This window comes from Cryptomeria japonica, chromosome 4 (genome assembly GCF_030272615.1).
Source record: "Cryptomeria japonica chromosome 4, Sugi_1.0, whole genome shotgun sequence".
Lineage (NCBI taxonomy): Eukaryota > Viridiplantae > Streptophyta > Pinopsida > Cupressales > Cupressaceae > Cryptomeria > Cryptomeria japonica.
In genome coordinates this window covers 12,228,009-12,252,264 of record NC_081408.1, presented here as the reverse complement: position 1 = coordinate 12,252,264, position 24,256 = coordinate 12,228,009, and the positions used below count along the sequence as shown (strand labels likewise).

General features: G+C 35.7%; 1 protein-coding gene across 2 annotated transcripts in view; it reads left to right on the top strand.

Moving 5' to 3' along the window:
- LOC131040780 (bifunctional nuclease 2) overlaps window positions 1-24,256 on the top strand; it is a 74,046-nt gene that overhangs the window by 5,991 nt on the left and 43,799 nt on the right. Inside the window, exons 2-6 of one of the 2 annotated variants that reach the window (XM_057973737.2) lie at window positions 346-516; window positions 11,071-11,120; window positions 11,227-11,283; window positions 11,389-11,454; window positions 11,559-11,633. In XM_057973737.2, the coding sequence (XP_057829720.1) occupies window positions 346-516; window positions 11,071-11,120; window positions 11,227-11,283; window positions 11,389-11,454; window positions 11,559-11,633 (419 nt within the window). The remainder of the gene's footprint in view (window positions 1-345; window positions 517-11,070; window positions 11,121-11,226; window positions 11,284-11,388; window positions 11,455-11,558; window positions 11,634-24,256) is intronic. The other variant, XM_057973739.2, reaches the window with a different exon arrangement.

Below are 24,256 nucleotides of genomic sequence, written 5' to 3'. Positions count from 1 at the left end.
ATGCAGGTTCAAGGCTGCAGGACTATAGTTAGAATTTAATAATGAGGATTAACTGCTTCTTGAAAATTATGCAAAGCTTGAAATTTTGACATGCATCTGTTCTGGGAGGGAATCCAAATCTGTATTGTAAAACTGAGGGAAAATTTGTAAAAAAAAGGTATTTATGGACAAAGATGAAAAAACTGGATTGATCTTGGATAATCATGTCTCAAAAATTACGCCCTTTAAAAATTTTAAAGTATGATTGGATCATCTCTGCTTCTGGTTTGTGATTAATTTTGATTTTATCGTGCTTTCTGCTTCTAAGTTTTTTACAGTTATCTATTTTCACATTTGCATCTACAGCTGAGGTGAAAAATGGGTCAGATGGCTTCTCAATAATAATGAAAGATGGCAGGCATCTAAAGTGTGTATTCAACAATCCCAGTGCTGGTATTGACAACAATTATGGTCCACAGTCTGCAATTATACTTAAGATGGAAGATGGAAGTGATCTTCTTCTTCCTATAATTGTTGGTATGTATATATTCATGATTTTTTGGTTTGATTAACAAAATTTTTACTTAATAAATAATTTGCCAAAATTCATGCAATAATGGAAATTTTCCTGTCAAAATCCGAAGCACGCAGAATTCCTAGTGTGAGGCAATAGGTAAGTGGTTGGAAGAGATTTTATGATTTACGTTGGTCATTTTCATTTTCAATAGTCTTTTCTGAAATTCTTTCTGTTCTTTTCATTTACTTTTCAAAGCATTGGGCATATTGTTTGAGTGCTGCTTGAATTTTATGAGGTTTTTGCTTTTTGCTTTTGTTTTGAATTTTTGTTATAAATCAATGCCCAACTAATCTGAAACACCATTGAGTTATAGCGTGAGTAATAAATTTCAGTTGACCTGTGATAGGCTTACATAATTAATGAATGAAAACAAGGACTTTTTGTTGTTCTAGAGGATTGTGTTACAAATTAAATTCCCTATCTTGGATTCTTCTATCTACCCTCTATCTGGAGATCTACTTATCTATTATCTGTTCCCCCTCTTCTTTGCTTTGAGGATTTACCCTTTTTCTTATCTGCCCCTGTTAAAAGGAACAATCCTATTTGAAGGTTGATGGGTCTTTCCATAATAGTGGTTCTGCCATTTGGGCAACTAAAAGGTCACCAAGATGACTATCCAACGGCCCATATATTGACTGCCAATCAAAAAATGCCCACATACAGCCTGTGTAATCACTAAACATCCAAAGACCAAGAAAATGACCTGTCTGCGTAGAGAAAATGAGTAATAGCTGCCTATGAACTAAAAACATTGCTTACTTAGGGAACTTGGATGGTCACCAACAAACATCAACCTTGAAAAACTTCACCCAAATGAATATGACAAATGCCTTTCTAATGGAAATGATTATGATGCCTTAGTATTGACAAATAAAGAAAAGATAAAGATTTGATCATTTTTCAAGAGATCAAATGATATGATGCTGAAGCAATAAAAAAATTGCTCCAATAGCAATTTTGAAAGAATAATGTTGCCCCAATGATTTGTAGGAAGTCAAGAAAACAATCCTCGAGTGACCTTATACTACTCAGGCATAAGACATAACACTTGTAGCAACTTGTAGACAAGATGTAGGCATTCTGTTTTACAGTTACAAACTTACAGGTGCGTCTGTAGCCTAAGAGAACTTCTACGGGTAACTTTAATCCAACTTTTAGCCACTTAGAGAAGCTTTCTGAATATCACGTATGACAAAAAAGGCTTAGTAGACAAATAACAATTAAAACTAGAGACAAACAGTTTTGGTGATACAAGATTGCTTGTGGACTAGGATACTCCTTGTCCCAGGTAAACTTTGTGAGCACAGTGCTTACAAAATAGAGTTGAGTGGTAGAACCATTCTTTTAGAATACACTCAAATCTTAGCATGCTCCATCATTGAATTTAGTTACATCAGAAGAAACATTTTCTTTCATCCCTTAGCTCCAGATTGACTGTTACGTCTCATTTTCAACCTTTTGAGTCCTGAGAGTTCCCTCTCAACCTTTATGTGGACTTCTGCCACATTTGCAATTCAATGTGCAATGCAGCAATAGCACATCCTTCACCTTTATCTTGTTTCCTCTAAGGGATATTCTTTTGCTGCTGCTATATGTTTGTCCTCTTCTTCAGCTTTTCTCTCCTTTACAGTTTACAGTTTTGAGTTTTGTTTCCTCTCTCTTCATTTTGAAGGTTTTTGTAAGTCCTAACATCAATTCCTCTGTGTGGATTGCATACACAACTATACATTCTTTTGCACAAAAACTGCACATTCATCTCTTCTTTAGTTTCTATATCCCTTTAAATACTTCCACTCTCTTCTACATTATCCTTGTTGATCAAGGGTGTATCTAATTGTTTGAAGAACAACATTCTGTTCTAGTTATCCTTGCATCGACACCTTTCTTTTATCACCTTCATATCTGTGGCTTTTCAGATCCGCATTCTCTTTTGTTGCAACATATTCATTTTTCAATCTTCATCTCCTCTCCATTTGTTTTTACCCCCTCAAGCCTGCCTTGTGAAGAAATTTGTCTTTTCGTTGCTCAAGTGTATATAAGGTACTATTTGATGTCTGAAAGTCTCCTCATCTTCTCTGTGGTCAAAGCTTACATGTACCGCACTCTTCATCAATTCTGAATGACTTGTAACCATCCTCTTTTCTCTTGCCTCTATCTCTATGTCACTTGGGTGACATGCTTCCTCTGTTGTTGTCCAAAGAATCTTTGGATCATTTTCTATTAGCAGGTTAGAAACTTTTTCTGCTGCCTCACCAATCCCTACCCATCTCTCAAGATGGAGAATGTCTTCATCCCTTTCTCTACCCATGTCTGTTACATGGAGAAAGTCTTCTACTAGTTGATCTTTCTGCATCTTTTGTAAAACTTATTTCCCATTTACATCACTTTAATTTTGTCAAACTTGGGCTTCATAGAGCCTAAAGTGTAATGTCCCCTTCTCAGGTAAGGAGAAGTTCAGTGGACCATTAGCCTATTTTGGAGACCCGTAGGCTAACTGGAAGGAGAAATTAGGGTTTCCTACTTTTGAGGAGGTCTGTGTGAGTTGTTTGATGCTTGACTGTTTGGAATTCTATGATTCTGATTGTGGATTCCTTCTGGGTTTTCTGAAAGCTTCACAAAGGTGTGACATGCATTTAGTTCTGAAAAAGAATTCAGAACTTATTACTATTTTTAGTAAGTTGGTGACAGCTGTCAGGGTTTCTAAGTTTTTCTGGGTTTTTTGAGCTCATCCACAGGGTTTGAAGAGCAAACTTTTTGGAGTTGTTTTGATGACTTACTATTTTTAATAAGTACCATTTTAGGCAATGCTATTTTTAGCAGTTTAGTGTAGAGCTCCAACCCAATTCAGTCTGATGGTTTTCAACACTTTAGTTCATGGTTCAATTTGGCATTGATCAGTATATGATTTGCAAGTGATTTATTAATTAGTACTTTATCCTAAAGTTTAATATTTAATTATTATGATGGTTGATTTAGGAAAGGAAAAGCATATTTTATTCAAAAGATTTTATTTAATTCTCCTAAGTTAGGTGCCAAGAATGAAAGTGTTTCAAGTTATAATGTTTTTTTTTATGTTGCAAATTGTGGATCAAGGAAAAGTTTGAACTTGGAGCCTAGAGGAAGGGGACTTTTATCTTGGACGCCATATGCTTGGAAAATGAAATGAAATGCAACGCCAAATGTGGGTGTAATGTAATGGCATCTGGTTTGGGTGCATTTGGAGAGCATTTGAATTTGAATTTGGCCAGGCCAAAGTTATAAATAAGAGCCTTGGGCTCTCATTTTGGTATCCATGAAGAAATTATAAAGAAGTGTTGCTGAAATATGGAATGAAGCTTCGGGGAATGCATACCTCCTAGCTGCCGCTTGATTTTTTGCTTGCAATACATCAACTAGTTGAGCTTGTGACCTCTCTTCATTTAGAGGAGTGGATTGAAGAACAATGTTGCAGATTCATGTGTCAATTTCAGATGTTTGGAGTGTTTTCTAAGTGTTTATGCTGCTGGTTTGTGCGTGTGCTGATGTAGAAATCTGTTCGTGGGTCTTGGCGTGTTGGTCGAATCATTCTGGGTACTGGCTCTGATTATTTCTACCCCCCAGGCGATGAAGTCTACCAATTTACAGATCTTAATTTGCACCATGGAATTTAATAATGCAAATTGTACTATCTAGCTGGGTCGTACCACTTCTTGGCTGCCTTGGGTTGTGTGCTTAAGGTTTTTGGCATCTATGTTGTAGGGTTGGGGTTCTAGTCTTGTCGCCTCTATCCTATCTTTCATTTGCTTCTGTTCTTGTGTCATTCGGTGGTGTTTTGGGCGAGTTATGAGCATTTCAGTGATTTAGGTAGTGGCTGTTTTCTGCGTGTTATGCGTACTGCAAATTATATTTTCAGAATAGGAGTTAGTTGTGTGTTATTATTTCTCATTGGGTGTGTTTGAGTTTGTTAAGTGTGTTTAGCTTGGAATTATTCATTTGTAGTGGACAGTATCTTCTCTCTATTCTAAGATTCATATCTCTCATTGTAAGGCTAGATAGTAGTACTATCAGCCATTTTTGGATTGTAAAGCAAATCCCGCTGAAAAATGGAAGAGGCTGGCTTGTCGCCTACATTTGGATTTTGTAATATTGTCCTCTCGCTGCACAAGCGGTAGAGTGATTGTTGTTTTCATTCCTAGTTCTTCCATTGCATAAGTGGTAGAGTGATCTTTTCTCTGTTGTAATAATCATCCTCCCGTTGAAAAGTGGTTGAGTGATTGCTATTTTTAGTTTCTTAGCTTGTCCTTGGCTGGTTTACCGCCAAGTGATTTTCAGTGTTTTCAGTATCCAAATGTATAAGCCGAAGGGGCTGGCTTGCCGCTCAAGCATTGTAATAATTCTAAGTATTTTGCAACTAACGATCACCTCAACACTGTATGCTCTCACCTTCCCAGATTGGGCACTTGGTGATCAAAAAGTGGAAGGGTTGTTGTTTTCAGAATTATTATATTTTCTTTGCTAACGCTAACGGGTCCTTGTTGTGTTGTAAATTGCAAAATTTAAAAAAAAAATTGTGGGGATATTAGATAAGGCTTCTTTCACTCACATTGTCACCTTGCAAGACAATGTTTAGTTGCACAAGGCAACTCTTGTGCCTTCATGTCATCTTTTGCTGCACGCTCAGCTTCACTTGCAATATAGTTAGCATAGAAAAATCATGAGATTTAGCATCTCTCATCTTCTTTATGGTCATCCTTGTAGTACCATCTTCTCTTTGCAAGATGTAAGCTGCAAACTCTCCTCCTATGCAATTCTTCAAAACAGGATCGAGTTGCTCATAGGAAAACTTCACTCTTTCATTGCCTCTTGAGGCAATCTGCTCTTCTCCATGCTTTAGTCTCAGGACTTGAAGCTCCTTCAACCATAGTGCATGCATTCTAGGATGTATTATCGGCTCTACCAACTTGGAAACCATATTTTCTCATTTCTTTACCTCTCCCTTGCCCTTTTATCCTCACTTCTCATAGAGATTTCTTGTACTATCACCACATTTTATTGGGTGCAAACTCTAACACCTTGGGGTCTTCAATAATCTTGTGCTACCCAAAAACAAAAAGTATTACTTTGCCGTTCATGTTTTTCTTTCATCATGACTTCTGTGGGTTTTCTTTCAAAGGAATTTAGTATAGACACCACCTTCTTCATTTATTCCCTAAGTTGCTGACTTGGAATTAGGTAAAGGTATGAGTATAGTATGCTGTTGCAATGTATTGTTTTTGGCATTGTGTACATTTTGGGTACATCTATATAAAAAACATATTAAAAAAAGAAATATATACATATTTGCAGGCTAAAATCAAGAATTAAGTTCGGAATACCAAATATTATGCATATGCTAAACAAAACTAGCATAAATATTACAAATTTGAAATTCAATATGGTAATTTGATATCATCAAGATCAACATTGTCACCATCATTGACGTTAAATTATATAGGTAGAATAGGACCACATGTAACCCCATTGTCACTTGCAATGAAAGTATGCTGGCTATCCAACTCCTCCAAAAGTGAGGATTGTGTTGCAGCAGAATCATACAAGCTGGTTCACTCTAGGTTTACATTCCATATCTTTGTTGCCCCTTCCTTGTTGTGTTTGTAAGTAGACTCAAGTTGGAATGCACGCAAACTAGCCTCTGTATTTTACTTGATGCCAATAGGTTGCACTTCATTGAGTGAATGGAATATTTATTCCAATTTCATTTAGATGAAGAGGAATCAACAATTATTAAGGCAAAGTGAGAGTGAAGAGCTAATAAATTGTAAATCAAAATTCAAATTTGAAAATAATAATTTTAGAAATAGAAAAAAAAAAATCAAAATTGAAGAGTGCCATAAAATTAATAGACTTGTAATAAATGCATAGTGTTTTTCCATTATCAAATGCCAATAAACCAACACTTGGAAAGCAAAATGCAAGAATTCAGTTGACTGATTTAAACTTCAGAATTCTGATTTTATATGACAGCAACATAATAACTTCCTGAATCTAGGAAACTATTCCATAAGGCATAATGAACATACCAGGAGTCTAACACCCAACCAAAAGAGGGAATTTATTGAATAATCTTGAATAAGTGACAATGGGTGAGCACTCAAAGACGTCCAATGACTCCAAAGGAGTTTATTTGCATCAACAATAATTACTAAAAATAAATATACTGAAATTACTAATAATTATTGTTGATGCAAATAAACTCAAGGATGACAAGGGTACTATAAAACACACACAAAAAATACTGAGAAGGTGGGGGGTGTGGGGAGGATATGGCATGTGAATCAGTATTTTAAATTTTTAAATTTGAAAGCTCATAGAATGAAATGTAGAGATTAGGCATAGACACAAGAATCCCAAATTTCACGTGGAAAACCCTTTCGGATAGAAAACCACAACACACAATAGCTTTCATTAACAAGAATTAGGCACCAACCTAGATTACACAAGTGAGCACCAACTCTCCTCAAAGCACGAACTTAAATGATGAAGCACCAACTTCACCAAAATGAGGTACCGACCTCAATACCTCTGATTTTGATATGTTTCTCTTCTTCAATTCATTATGCTCTCTTTTTCACAACTTCTACAATTTGATCACAAGTCTGCCATAGAACTCTTTTTTTTCATACTTCGTCATCGCATTACCCTGAATATCAGTCAATAAAACATTTAAATAGCTCAACTTCTCTATCTTTTTATCTCTGCACCCTTAATCAGCTATTCATATCCTTCCCACAGTTGTAATCTCATATATATAGTTAATGCTCGATACAATATATATCTCTCTCAACACTCATGCATGATAAACACCTTACTGGTTGAAGAGGGATTACAACTAACCTGATAAGAATTGTGCTGGAACTTTCTCTAAATCGATAGATTTCCTCCACTCACGTTCTGTGCAACACATCCTTTTTTAGCCTGCAACTGTATGTCAATCATATATAGAGATCGTGCTGAAGACGATAATAATGTTTAGTCTCTGTTTTTTAACAGTTCTCTAATTACGCTGCACACAAACACCCTTTTAAATTGATTTTTTTTCTTTTGTATCACTGCACATTTCCACTTGTCGGTTCACATTGAATAATCATAAACTCCTTCAGAAACAAAACGGACTTCAACATGTATGCATGCTATTTACATTTGGATTCTATAAAGCACTCGACCCATATCAGATTTTATAAAAAACACCAAGGCTTGGACTTAATGTTTTCTTTTTTTCATATAGTAAATGGTTCGACCCCTCTATATAGTCCTTATTATAAGCTTTCCAAATAGTATATTTTTTAATATATTTATGTTTTATTTCTTATGAATGTAGGTTTTTCATCGAACATTAAGGATTGTGTTTCACACATGGAAAAAATGAAAAGTAGAGAATTTTTTTTGTAAAAAATATCTTTTCCCTAGGTATTCTCTTCAGAACACTCTGCAAAATGAGCCTGCTACTGAGATCTTGATTCTGCAAAACTTCTAGAAATGACCAAGACAACCAAAATAAATTGAGATTCGTCCAACCTAATGTTGGGAAACAAAACTGTCCCTCCTTGTAGCCAGAGATACCGAGAGCAGCTTCTCAAACTGAAACCACGATTTGGAGGAGAAAATTGGCAAACCCTTGTGCAGATTGTTGCCCTAGCAACTCTAGGTGGATCCAGAACAGCTGCAAGACACCACAATTTTTTAGAAGAAAAATCAATCAAAACCCATAAACGATTTTTAAGGAGAAAATCGCACAAAACCCAGAAACTGAAACATTAGAGAGTAGCTGGCACATAATCCGAGATATGGATCGACATACAAAACTTTGTTTTTGAGGAAAAAAGGGTAAAACCCTTCTAGAATTTTTTAAGTAGAAAAATTATAAAAACCCACAACTAATTTTTTATGGAGAAAAATTGGAAAAACCAACTTTATTTCTTTAAGGACAAAAATTAGAAAAACCAACTTTATTTCTTTAAGGACAAAAATTAGACAACCCATGCAACTAGAGAGCCCTCCGGACCTTTGGAAACCCTAACCAGGGCATACAAGAGCAAACACAGAGCTGAAAAGAACTTGAAGGAATTCGTGTGGGTTGCAAGTTCTAAGAAAAAACCGTGGACAGAAGAGCCTAAAAATCCACATTGTAGGCAACAAAGAGGCACCTGAATAGAGATAAGGGTGCCTTGACCCGTTTGTAAAACGTGACCTTGCCAAAAAAATGGTGTGGGATTCTAGAGAACGCTCACAAAACCTTTGCTTGAGCAGTGAAAAACTCGAACAAAGAAACTACGTAACAAAAAAACCTGTCGCAAGCAAAGAAAAGAAGGGTTGTTGCGCACGGCATGAAAACTTTTCGCGAAAAACAAGGTAAAAAACTGGTCGCGAAAATTATAAGGGTCAATACAAGATCTGGTTCGTCCACAAAACTGCTCGATTTGGTGAAAACAATACCCCAAAATGGAAGAAAACTAGATGAAATCGTGGATGCAAATTGCGTGCAAGCTGTATAGAGAAAAATTGACACCTCAAATGTCCGCGAAAAATGCTTGCCTCCGAGCCACAAACCAACAGACGTGGGTTTGCAAACAGAAGCCCACGAACACAGAAAACAACGCTTAAACAAACTCCAATGAATAATTTATTTTCATAAAAAATTGAAGAACAAATTTCTTAAAAATATTCTAGATCAGTTTAGGCTAAAAAATTCACCAAATTTTATGAAATCACATCGACTTGCTCTGATACCATACACAAGTAATTGGTAAAATATTGAATGAATAAAATGAATGATCAAATGATCATTTATAAGATTACAAGACCGTTGTTTCCATTATGAAACAATCAATAATAGAAGCAAAATTAGAAACATCTAATATTTACAGTAGAATACAAAATTGACCATTAAATAATAAACAACTAAGATATTATTCTAATAAAAAACAGTTAACTTGACAACACTTGCACAAATCCCAAGGTACGAATCTCGAGGCATGTGTTAAAAAAAAATTGATTTTTATTTTGTAGATGGAAGGGCTAGGAGTGTATAAAATTCGCTGCAAACCCTAGGCCGCATGAGGAAATACCCAGATATCAGAAACCCTAGACGAGTTCAAAAAACTTAGCTGCATTCAAAAACCCGAGTCGCAGAAAATTAGGGAAAATTGTACTAGAAGATTCAAGGCGATATGCAGTAGTAAACCCCTTCACTTGCGAGCAGAAAACAAACCTAGTGGCGGCAAAAACCAGAGGAGGAAAACCCCTCACGCATGTTAAAAAATGAAGTCGTGACGGTCAGAAACAAGATTGCACGCAATTAAAAAAAACCATGCGAATCCATCGCACGATGATGGAGAGATGTCATAGGAAGAAGAAAAGGTTGCGCCGAACAACAAGAAACCCTTTATGCGTAGAGAAAAAACGGCTAGAGAAAATGATGTGGAAGAAAACGTGACCTGTCACAACAAAACAAACAAATAAATCCATCGCGCCCAAGAAACACACAATCGCGCGATCTTGCAGAGAAAGACCACGAACTTTCAACATAAAAAACATGATTTTTATTTTCCACAATTTTCAGAAAGACAACCGATTTTTTAAAAGAAAATTCCTTGAATTTCTTAAAAAAAAAAAAATTCCAAAAACTTCAGCCACTTTGATACTATGAAATGGTAATTTGCTTGAATCAATTATGAAAACGATAGTGTACATATAGGCAATTACACGATGATGTTTCTAAATGAAACAATTGTAAACAAAAACTAAAATAGAAACTAACTAAATAAACTAAACTCCTAAATGACCATTAAATAATATGATATTACTTTAATATGCATGACTTCATTCTGAAATTTAGGAAAAGGAAAAATTGATATGCATGCAAATTATAATTCTTGTCGTGCATTTGCAGTGGTATCTTGAGATGCATGTTTCATCTTGTTTATCTCTCTAATGAGATCAAATTCTCTTCTAGTACGCCTTGGGATTTGGATTCTTGAGAATGTTTATCTTTGTGTTGCGAAATTTTCATAAGATGTGTATTCAGATTGAATTTTTTTACATTATATTCCTCTTTTCTAACAGTAAAACATTTGGAAGGCTTATGATGAGGTTGGCTGATTTATTTTAGACAGTCTTTCTTTAGGCAAGTTCATTCCATGAATTAGTTTGGTTCTGACTCACATTCAGGATATAGGTATGTATTTATATTGTGTGGGTAGCTTATGGATTGCATGAGCTGAGTATGTCTGGCAATGGTTCTATATAGAGGGCAGGGGATTTGCCATGGAATTCTAAGAAGAAACCACGGGTGAATTTTGTTTGCGAATGGAATAAGATTTTTCAGCTTGTATTATCGTGAACTGATTTTTGAGGAAATGCAAGGGCTTACCATAATATTATACTGCTTGATCCTGGTGTATCAATGGCCTATAATATAGCTCTTTTTCATTGTTTTCTTGTAGGGAACTGATTGTTTATCCCATTATGTTTTGCAGTAGAATCATCCTGTATGATGTTGATGGAAGCATTGCGCGATGTACAAGTTGTGAGTTCTACAGTTGATAAGAGTTTTCTTGCTTGCTTTGTGTGATCTTATGTCTATAGAAGCATTTGTTTATAACTTACAGAGATGAACTGTAAATTTGTTACAGGCTAGACCAACAGTATATCATATTCTGAAGGACATGATTGACAAAATGGGATATGAAGTAAGTTATGAGGAGCACCTGTCTACAAGGGCCATGCTTTTCCTTTTTCATATGCAGGATTACTTTTGACATCCTACTGATGCAACATAATAAACATCATGCCAGGTGAAGCTTGTTCGAGTAACACAGAGAGTGAATCAGGCCTACTTTGCACAATTATACTTGAACAAGGCATATGCATGAACCATCAATTGTCTCTTTGTAAAATTTAATGTATTGATGTAATGAACTCAAGTTTATTTTTTTTTCTGATTTGATGCCTCTGAAAATGCCAGATAGGAGATGAAACAGAACAAGTCAGCTTTGACCTTCGCCCTTCGGATGCCATTAATATTGCAGTGCGTTGCAAGGTATTAGTGACCCTTTCAATCTATTGTTATGATGACTTTTTATGTAAGGTTGAATTTGTCATCATCATATATATATGTGCTTTTGTGTAAAGATCGCTGTATTTAGTGGAATGCTATTCTGGTAGCTAGGTCCTTGAAGCATCTAAGGCACTGCATAGATACGAGGTTACATTGTTCATGGTGTACTGGAAGTGTTTTCCAAGAAGTGACATACATGTGCTATCTGTTATCATCCTTATAGCTGAATTTATATATGAAGACATGCTACAACCTACCATTTAATAGATTGCCAATGCATATCTAGCAAAACATTTCAAGAACTAGAACACATGTTAGATCTCTCTGGTGCTGACATGGTACCATTATAATTACCAACAAAAAGCCATAGAATATGGGAATATTAAATAATGCAGCAAAGTGATGAAACGAGATTGGAGTAATGGTCCCAATATATAAGGTTTAAGGGCACAATAAATGAAGGTATATTGCACTAAAACCCACATTTGACAGAAAATTTAAGTGAAAGAAGCAACTGGCAAGTGAATCTTAATGGCATTCTTTTATTTAGGAAAGCAATTGAGAAAGCAAATATGGTGGCCAATGGAGGTAATGTGTTGCAAACATAATATAGATACATATTCATGAGATAACTACTTTTAAGTTCGAGCTTTTTGTGTGGTCAAGATATAATGTAAGTTCAGAGTTAATGAGATTTAGTGGCATTAGAGATCATCGATATTGATTGCAAGAAGCTACAAACATTTGCAGTATCATTGAAGAGTCCAGATGACAGTTCAGCACTAGTTCAAATCAAGATTTTTATTTTAACAGTTACTATGACACACCAAGAGATGAAAAATAAGAACGTATCTGAAGAGAAAATTATAAGTCGATAGCCATTGGCTCTATAATTACCTCTTGAAGCAATGACAAAATAGAGTTTGGTAATGCAAGATTAATTACAAGATCACGTTCCAGTGTATACTTTTAATAAAGAAACAGAAAACTTTCTAAATTTTGTTGATGGAACACGAGAGGACTATAAGAAAATCTAATAATTAGGGTAATGTGGTTGTAGTGAATACCTTGGTGTATTACTCATTCATTCATCTTTTATTAAAACTAAGAGGGAACATGTTTATGACACCGAGACACATACTTGATAGTGTTAGGAGGGGCATGTGGTGTGTTAAAAAAACCTATTGTGAAGCAGATGTTTGTATAATAAATGAATAAACCATTTAAATCTATTGAATCAATATACGCCTGAGAGGGTTCAAAAGGCTTTGATCTCAATAGAGCCACAATGGTTTAAGTTCACCAGGGCGGGGTGGGAGTTAGAAGCAATCCTCAACCCTTTGAAAATCAGAGTTACCAATTCTCTATTCAACAGAAAAACATTAGAGTCACTATAGTTCAATTCTCCCAACCTACAAGGAAAATAAACTCTTTTGGAGAAAAAGAAGGATGACAAGCACACAATATAAGGAAGATTCTTTGAGTTGCAACAAGCACTCCAGGTTTCCATTAACAAAACAATAAATACATTCATAAATTACCCTTCGAAAATCATAGCTACCAATTCTCCTATTCAACAGAAAAGACATTAGAGCCACAATAGTTCAATTCTCCCAATCTACAAGGAAAACAAACTCTTTTGGAGAAAAAGAAGGATGGCTAGCACATAATATAAGGAAGATTCTTAGAGTTGCAATAAGCACTCCAGGTTTCCTTTAACAAAACAATAACTGCATTTATAAATTACTCTTTCCAATTCCCTAAACTTTCGGCTTCATAACTTTCCTGGTGGTCAACACTCACTGATAACTGGAGACCTTTCCAGTTATGGATATTTTCACCTTCATAACTTTCTTGACTCTTGCATCTTCCATGTTTCCTAAATACATTTTACAATGTCTTGGTAATCTACAAACACACGAACCATATATATTTCTGACTTCAATTACCCCAACACTCCCCATAATTGAACACCCAAGAACACATGTCCCCTGTGCCATTATCACCATAGTGATAACTGAAGTTGCAAATGGTGCATTCCATCATAGTTCTAAAATGTTGGAATAAAAAACATTTATAAGAGAAAAATAAGTTTGGCAAGAAAACAGAAGGAAGATTTTGCAATAGAATTCTCAAGCTTTACATAAAACTACAATAATTCACAACCTTTTTAGTTCTCCGTATTTTCCTGCACCACTCACCTACCTCTTTATCCTGGTATATCCTAGATTGCAATGCTGCATTGGTGTAAACACTAATTATACAAATACACCAACCAAGAATTTTTCAACCAAGCATGGTGAAACGTTTCTCTAGAAGTTGAATTCTTCATAAACTTGCAAAGGCCTCCTTGATGCAGGAGCATCCTTGGTACAGTGGCAATCAGCATTATCCAATAGGATTTTTCAGTTTTATTTGTCATGTTTGGTTGTTTGTCCTAGGTGGAATAATGTACACTTGAGGTGGATTGTAATATCCCAGTTATTTTTATTTTTATTTTTAAGGCCAACAATAGTCATCAACAAGAAGATAACCCGTTAAGGTTAGAAATCATAAATTGAAACATGCTGGGAAAGTAACCCTTCCACTTTTTGATCACCAAGTGCCCAATGTGGGAAGGTGAGAGCATACGGTGTTGAGGGGATCATTAGCTTAATTAACTGAAAACAATGCAATGCTTGGGCGGCAAGCCAGCCCCTTCCGCTTATCCAGCGGGAAAGCAAGAAAACTTGGCGGCGAACCAGCAAAGTGAGATACACAAAAATACGAATCACTCAACTGCAATATTTCAGCGGGAGGACTGCAATTACATAAGAATCTCAACTCGAACGCTTATGCAGCGGGAGGACCACTACACTTCGATATCACTCGACCACTTATGTAGTGGGAGGACTGAAATTACAATTTGCTTGATAATAGGCAGCCTCTTCCACTTTTTAGCGGGATGAGAATTACAAAACAGAACTGGTTAGTAGTACTACTACTTAACCTTACAAAAATAGATGATATGAGAAGAGAGTAATGTTGATTATCCCAATAAGAATATGAATTTCTGCTAACATCGAATCTGTAGGCTGGAATTGCAAAACTAGCAGCCTAAGAAAACTCAAAAAAGCTCACAACTCTCTCAATACACATCCAAATCCCCAAAATCAGTCCCAAACCCACACTAGACTAACTGCGATGACAACCAACCAAAGAGATGATACCATAACTCAATTATTAATTTTGCACGCATCCCAATGCAATTCAAAAACCCACGCCTAGCTTAGGAATTTCGATTTTGTCTAGAAAATTCAAATCTTAACTAAAGATGCCACAAACTTACAGTGTATATCGCCAGTACCGGGAAGGATGAAAGAGCCAATACCCATAACGGTCAGTCGCTTCAACAGAGAGGTGTGATCGAAAATGCACTTCAGCCACAGGCAAACCAGCAAGTTCCCAAAATCATTCCAACACCAAAAATGACTAAGACATGCTTTGAGAATATAGTAGATTACAACACACAGCTAGGTACTATGTTTCAAGTACGAAACCGGGAAGCACTAGGGAGACGCACTCCGAAGCCTCAAAAGTTCTGTCGCCAAACTGATAGCATAACATTTTCAAATTTTCAAGATAACCAGAATGGGAGCCCAAGGCTCTTATTTATAACTTCACACCACCAAATCCAAATGCAAATTGCTTCAAACTCATCTTTCTCCATTTGCATTTCATTCCATCTCACGTGGACCTCAAGAGTGGTGCCATCCCACAAGTCAATCCTCATGCCAAAAAGCAAGGACCACAATTTTTCACTTGGCAAACATTAGAGATGAAAATAAAATAATATCTCCCTTAATAATTTTGACGCCCCCTTCTTAGACATAAATTTCGCCTAGCACTTAGGAGATATTAGGCATTAATCCCAAATTCAATAAATCAGTAGTAATTGATCAAATTAATTAAATATTAAACCTTAGGATAAGGAAATAATATTTAATTGTGTCACATATGACTCCCGTACTGATTACTGTCAAAACCAGGATGAAACTGAGCCAGGAAGACCATTGAACTGCTGCAGGATCAGGACCCTGTCCACTGCCAGAAATAGAATTATGCCATACTGCCACTTACTAAAAATAGTAAGTCATGAACTACTGCTCTGAAAAACATGATCTTCTCGCCCAGTGACAGAGCATGGAGAGCTCAATAGGATAATATCACCAAAATAGCCATTCCCTGACTTACTAAAAATAGTAAGTTCTCGCCTCATCAATGCTGGACCCTCATTCTTCATTCCACCTAGCCTACGGGTCTCAGGAATAGGCTAATGGACCACTGGGAGGTCATCAACGAGAAGGGGACATTACATGGATTTTATGTATTTAATAGAGCCAAATATTTCAGCAAATATTTTGGCATATTTGTAATAAATTAAATTTAGTTCTGAGCATTTGGATGCCGATGAATTGTATGTAATTTAATGTAAATCTGAAGGAGTTAGGCATGGGGTTTTGGAAGAAGACAATTCACACCTTTGGTGGACCCAAAATAGACACATTGCATGATTATGGAGGTTCCACGTTATGACAATCTTTATGACAAGGTGGACACCTAGGTGCATGTTTGGCAGTTTTCTGTTCCAGGAGCCAGCCAGCAGAAGAATGAGACAAGAGGCAAATCTTTTATGAAATTGTAAGAGCATGTTTGTGCATGTGAGATGTCATTTAATGCATGCAAATGAGGAGGTAGGCATTTAGGCGTAGCATTTTCTGGGAGACAAATTCAGTGAAATGAAATGTAATATTATTCTAGGAAGTGGAGATTGAAGTTGGCTTTTCATTTGTTAAAGTCAAGATTGGCAGGTGTGAGGGTTGATATTAGAAAGAGGTAATTTTTGACTCTTGTTGCTGGTGGTGAAGATGTTTTGCAGCAGCAGTATGGCTATAGTAAGCCATTGACAAAGTTTTACAGGTCTATATGAAGTTTTGCAGGTTAGAGAGCTGAGTTTGCTAGTGAGGAGAACTTGTTTGGTGAAGAAATTTCAGAGGTTATTTTTCCATGATTCTAAATGTATTTGGACTGATTTTTAAGTCATGTTTCATGAGTTTTAATCAGCCCATGAGGCTGCAATACTGTGTATTTGATGATTTGTAGAGACACAGTCTCATTTCTCACATTGTTGAATGAAAGAAGTCAGGTTCTTGTTTGCAGATTTTTAGTTTTGCTTCATAGCATTTCATATGCATTTGAATCGTTGTATGTGATAGGGGGTTTGTGTGTGTACTTTTCTTATAGCTTTTACAAGGCATTCTAAAGTGGTTCAATCCCGATCTACCAAATAATCTAATGAGAGACAGTGCAATCGCAAAGCCAAGGATTCCTTTGGCTACACAATGGACAGTAAAGGATATAAATGGGCTAGGTCTGTTTTTTATTTTTTTAATGCTAAGCATCTTGGCTCCATGATCTTGGCCCCATAGTTCTGTTGTTTGTAATTAGGGCTGGCGGATTCCAATTGCCTTGGGCAACATTGGAATCCGCCTAAGGGGGCCAATCCCTTCTCCAACATATAGGGCCAGGCCCCATACCTCTCGGCTCCACCTAAAAGGTCTCCACGCTACATCCAAACCCAACACGCCTCCATGATAGGGCCGACCCTATCCATTTCGCTTAAAAGGAATTAAATAAATTAATATGTTTAATTTGCAAAGAAGGCCGACATGATTAAGAAGTATTGCTACTCCTATAAATAAAGCATATACTTCACATAACATCATTCATTTAGTTTTGCAAGAAGATGCGAAATATATTCTAAGGAAGCGAAATATATATTCAAGGCAGTTGATAACAGCGAACTACATTAAAGGGTAGTAGATCATTAATAGAAGACAACAAACTTCATCAAAGGCAGCAGATCACCACCAAGAGATAGAGAACTCCATTCAAACAAACCCTATAGAAGGACTGCGAACTACTTGAAAGGTGCTGCTACCCTTGTTACGCACAGCAAGTCAGATTAGAAGGACTGCAAATCATGATCTCCATTAGCAAACTAATTGTGTAGACTTCTATGTCATCTTCCTTGTGACTGCAACATCTATACTCCAGATAAGTGTGTAATTATCAGTTGAATTCAAAACCATAATCGGATCTGAGGATCTTTTCTGGCTGGGTTTTTCCTCCTAGGAGGTTTTCCCAGGGTAATTGTGCTTTGTCTTTATGCATTCATTTCCTTTACTATGCTTAAATCTGGAAAACAATAAATCTAATTAACCTAGTTAAAACTAATTCTGATTTTCTGAGTTTTATTCAATCTGAAAGTACTAAAACTAACAAGTTCACTCTATATTTTTTCAATAAGGTGTAAATATTGGATATAAGAATAGTTCATGAACCAGCAACTTGCCATTGGTTACAAAAGTACAAATTGAACTTACATTTGTTACCTTCCACAAATGTTATACTTTTTAAAGTTTTAAGTGAACTTAACAAAGGATCACAAGAGACGGTAAAATCCCAAAGTCAAAGCTTCCTTAAAATGCATGATGGGTGGTCCAAGATAGAAGCAAGCCAGATCCTTTTTCTACATAGTAAGCATCTACTTGGCTCCATGACATCCAGCTCTCATTTCATCCAATATTTTGTAAACGAGGTGTAGACGTTAGATGGAAAATAGTTAGAATGGAAAGTTAAAATTAGTTGCAAGAGAACAAAGTTATAAAAGTATTGTTTGTTACCGTTATTGAATGCTATGCCTTCTAAGAAAACCTACCACAAAAAGGACAACCTGCCATATGTTCATGAAGCAATAATGCACAGAACAAACACAAAGTTTAAATTTTCCACTGCATTGTTAGTTAATAACTTATTATGACATAGAAGAATAGCCAAAATTTGTAGGGACATCATACATTGCTACACAATGTACCCATAGAGTAAGTTGGGATTTCCTTCCCTCATATATCTTTAGAAAAATGAAATTTAAGTGTGGCAAACGACATTTATAGAGTATATGCAGAAGCATATATAAATCAGTTGCATCCTGTAATCCAAAATAAAAATATTGGCTTCCTCTTGGCATTTGTAAGCTGAAGTCCCAGCTAGAGAAACATACAAATGGCTTATGTGAATGCTAAGGTTCACGTGTTATTTTATTAAAAATGAAGGTGAAACCATTAATATTTTCTCACAAGTGGTATCTTAGTTCATGACATGAGCCAAGGACTTCCAAGGGGATAAGGCCTTGTATCCTTGTTAGAAATGACATCTTGGCAAGGTCACACTGTGACAAAACTTGCACTAACCACCTCATGCAGTTATCATAGGTCAAGTCATCTTTAAGCTGTTAAGCATTTTTGTAAGGCTTGGGAAGCTTGCAAGGGCAATGAAAAGGAAAGAATAATCGAAACTTGGCCAAAATAGGATCTCTTTTGGTAACTTTCATGGCCTAGAGCATCATCAATATGATTGTATGGCTGTACAAGTTGACCAAAAAGGAAATAGCTGGACAGGATAGAACTTGAGGTCACATTTAGCGTACCTAATAATAACCCATACATTAAAATAGGGCAAAATTCATTTCTAACTCTCTACAATTCACTTTTGGCATTCAAAAAATTGTAGAACAAGAAGATTTGTCTTTATGAGTCTCTTGTTAGATTGAAATATGTTCAAGGATGCAAAAGTAGGTACAATGTTGCAGAGACATTAACAGAGTTGAGTGAACTAATCTGCTAATCTATAATAAGGAAACAAAGACCCTGCAGCATTTTAAAATATTTTCTGGCACATAGGATTATTATTCCTTTCTTTGACTATTCTCAGAGAGTGACCTTGCATTAAAAAAGAAATTAGCAAGACACAATCACATGGCACAAGCAATATATTTTGATGGCACTTGCCCTTGGTATCCTAAGGCAAGCCCTATGCTTAACTAATTTCCTCAGGAGAATTCTATTGAACATTTTAGTTGAAGATCAACTTTGTTTAATAGGTTTAAGCTTTAGGTACATCCTTACAATATGATAACAAGTTTTAACTATTGAGGGTGATGGCAATATTCTTCAGATACTAGAACGCAAAAAACCCATCAAATTCTTTTGTACCTTAAATTGACTTTTGCCACATTGTTTCAAACCAAAGGGCACCCTGCAATACCCCAAGAATAATGTCCCAACTTGAAAAATGGGAGTTGAAAGTAATGTATCGGTCCCCTATTGACTCCTCCTATCTAATAGAGGATTAAAAATACAAAAGACTAGATTAAAAAAAGGTCAATAAAATGTTGTGAAAGGAACTAGTACAGAGAAAACCAAAACAAAGACTTGCTTTGTTAAAAAATGAGGATATACTGAATCCTTTTGGCTAAATGTTACTTAAAGAAAATGACTAGTAGCATAGAATCTTAAATACATCTCTAGAAGATGTTGAATAATATTAGTCTTGAGGCAATTGTATTGGATTTGTTACACAGGTTAGATAGTTGCCTCTATCAATCTTTTAGATAGAAATATTTAAGATACCTATGCTAGTAGCAACTGCAGGTGTGCCAAGTAATATGTTTATTTTTTATCTAAAAGTTTATGACAATTTTTGGAAGCATTGAATGAATTGTTGATGCACCAACATAAACTCCAATTGGTGCAAGTAATAAGCAGGGTATGACACTGCGGTGAAGATTAATCTTGAAGATTTTGACAACTGGCACTCATTAGATATGATTTTCATGCTGTTGTTTTTCCTTGGATTATTATGCATGATGGAGGGATTTAGTTTCATCAATCAAAATTATAAATACCTGACCAATAGAAATAACTTTTCCTTCATAAATGATCCATAACTTATCAAACTGTGGTAGAAAAACCAATCAAAGTTTATTTATTTACTGTTTTACTTGATTTATCAAATGATAGCTTTAGAGAGGGATGAATGTTGTTGAAAATCATAATAATCACATACTGGAAATGAAAGAAATCAACACAACCCAACAAATTTACCCTAGCAGCAACTGTTCGTCTACCCTGATGCTAATTAATGTATGGATCATTATTAGGTATGCTAAATGTGAAAGGTACACTAATTATGAAAGGTTTTGACCCTTGCAAAGGGCAGACATAATGAAGAGGTGTGACTCTCCCTCACATTGGAAGATATAAAGGGGGGAAAAGGTTTCATTTAAGGAGGACATCCAAGGGAGATCGATTTGGAATATAATTTATTTTCTCAAAAGGCAGCAATAGAGGGTGGTGACTCAATTCTTATGAAAGGTGTTGACCCTTTCACCAGTCAAGTATAAATGAGAAATCATTCCAAGCATTCAAGGTTCATTTATAAACCATCACTCATGAATCCACAAAAGCAGTCACCAATTACCAAATCAAGAAAACAATCAATCAGCAAGTCATTATATGAAATCAGCATTCATTCAACCATCTTCACTAATATATTGAACCATCATTCTTTACATCATCACTCATCAATCATCTAATCAACAATCACTTAATCATAACTCATCAATACCTCAAATCATACAATCAAGGGAATTCATTCAATCAATCAAGCATTCATACAAATATCAATCATTCAACAACAATCCATGAAGGATCAAGATAAAGTGATCAAGCAGATAAGTAAGAAATGAATTAAGAGCAGAAAATAATTATATTATAGCAGCAATCAGATCAACGATAAATCTATGAATATCAATGTGTAATGAAGAGTTATCCTTTTTTGAAATAGGATTTAATAATAAATAATAATATTTAAATTAAAATATAAATAAATAAATGAATAGTAAAATTTAACATACTATAATTACAAGTTTTAATTAAGTTAAACGAAAAGTCTAGAGGCTTGTTATGAAGAGTTGTGATTCCCTCAGACATGAGATATAAAAGGCAGAAGAGTTCATTTGAAAGAGGACAAGGAGGAAGGGGAAAAAGAATGAAGAATAAGAATTATGGAAAGATAAATGGAAGAAGGAATGGGGAAGTAAATAAAGAAGCAACTCTCTGAAAAATGCAGAAATGGATTATGACTCTTTCAAAAGGTAATAATTATGAAAGGTTGTGTCTCTTTCAAAAGGTGATTATTATGAAGGTTGTGACCATTGAAAAGGGTAGACATGGTGAAGAGGTATGACTCTCCCTCACATTGGAGGATATAAAAAGGCGAAAGTTTCATTTGAGGAGGACATCCAAGGGAGATCCATTTGGAGAGTAATTTATTATTCTCAAAGGGCAGTAACGATGGAAAATCCCCAGCTAGTTGTTCATTAAGAATTCTGACTTTACCCTCTAACAATTCTGGTTTTCTGATTTTCACTGAGTTTCTGAGTTTTTGAAAGTTTGCAATTTTGGATTTTTGGTTTTTGCTTAGGAGTGTGATACCAAATATTAATGCAAAGGGTTTAACATTCATCACATGCATAAGAATAACACTTTCTGAGCATAATTTACAAATTAGTACGGACTGGTCTAAAATTTAGAACTCTAATTTTATTGACAGCTTCAATTAATTTTCGAGATCTAAATATTAGAATATTGAATAAGAAGAATTCTCATACCCGGAGGTCCAAGCCAAAAGGAAGCAAGTTTACTGGTGCAACCAATGACATGAAAATGCATACATGCAAAGCAGATCTGATTTTAAATGCTGATATAACCCTAGCTGCTGCTCCAAATGGTACTGCCAGCAAGAATATGGTACGGCTGGGTCAAAATATGATTCCAATGCTGATGTAAACTCTCGATCTGCAATCTGATGGTAAGTTTCTGCCCTTACAACTGATTGATCTGCAATTTCCTCCTCAATAAATCGATACCCAGCTGATAACAAACTGAAAATATGATGCTCTTGCCTTCTTGAGGGCTGGGGCTACGTCCAACTCTCACTTCTCCCATGAGTTTTCATTCTTGGAAGCCAATCTGCTCCAGAATACTCCTTTCCAGAGCTCCCACCTGTTGCTGATGTCAAAAATGAACTTGAATGTCTCAAATGGCTTACCTTTTCCTTCTTTTATTCACTTTTTTTCCCAGCCCTAACCCTAATTTCGAATTAGGGTTCTCATTTCATGTATTAACAATGTTTTATTTCATATTATAATGCCTTCTCTTGTTCCAATTAAGCCAAGGGTCTATTTTATCATAATATAAAATGGCCCCATTTTAAAGTTATAACTTCTAGGTAAATGTGCCCCATGGGTACTTTATTATACTTTATTGTAATATAAAGTGCTTATAATAATTCACTTTATAATTATTTATTTAACCCAACTGAGGAAATATTTAAATATTTCCCAATTTATTCATAAAATGCTCAAATGAGCTCAAAACTAAAAACTGCTTGTAGCCACCTGACTGTGAAGGATGCCTGAATCTCATAGGCCAATTGGTAGTTCTCCCCTAAAATCCTAAAAAGTAGGAGACTGACCTTGTCAACTTGAAATTGAACCCCAATGGTCCTCCTCTGTTGTGTGTACCTTTGGAAGGTCTGTTAGTGAACCAGGAGTTCCTCCTAAAAAATAGGAGATGCACTCAAAGTCTCCAAAACGTTCCCAGAGGTCTTTGGATGCACTCAAATTCTCCTAAAAAATAGGGATCCGTCCTAAATTTTAGGAAATTGTTGTCAACTGCTCCAAGCTGCTTGAAAGGCTCATGCATGACTCTCTAAGCCCCTGAGTTGGTTCCCTCCATGCTCTGTTGGCCTACGGGAACTAGATAATAGACCAACCCTGCTAGAAATGCTGTCACTAAGGAAGGGCAAAAATTGGGGACATGACAAACGAAGAGTGAGGACTTATTTCTTATGAAGAGGTGTGACTTCCCACAAATGAAGATATAAAGAAGAGATTAATGCAATTGAGAAGGGAGAATTGGAGGAATCATCCATAAGATAAAAGAAGACAAGAAAGTCAATGGATCAATATCTAATATTAGAATTAATAAGGGTCAAAATTAGCGAATTTTGATATTTACAAGGGCAAGATTTAGGGCAATCCCAAAGGGGGACTGTTGACATGTTTTTTATGACAGCGTCTAACACATAATAAAGTTGCCCAATGGTCATTTTACTCTCTCTTGATCAAAGTATGATTGTATGCTAAGATTGCAATAAGTTCAAACAATAGACTCCAAGGTTCCTATCTGCAATGGACGTGACTCAGTTGGCTTGATGTGATATGTTGGTAATCCAAGGGAACTTAGGTTTGGATCATTTTTTCACTTATTTGCTGTGGCTAGAACTTCATCATCGGATATAGCAATTCTACGATGCTTTTCTTTTGAACGAACTAAAAAGAATTGAAAATAAAGGGGAAAGGGTTAGAAGGATCTGAATCTACTCCTAAGGGCAGTGATATCAATAGATATGCTTTAGTGGACAAATTCCAAATAAACCAAGCTTTGCTTCGCCAAGTTTAACTACAACTCCGTAAGAACCGGTGCGATCTTCTGAGGATGTTGAAGGATTTTCACATTGAGAAAGTGCATTTGAATACCCAACACAGCGCAATCCAAACGACTATTCACAATTGAACTTAGCACAAATTTGGTGGCTCAGGCTAACTTTACACTGCAACTTATAATCAACAAGATGCAAAAAGTATGAACAATGGAAAT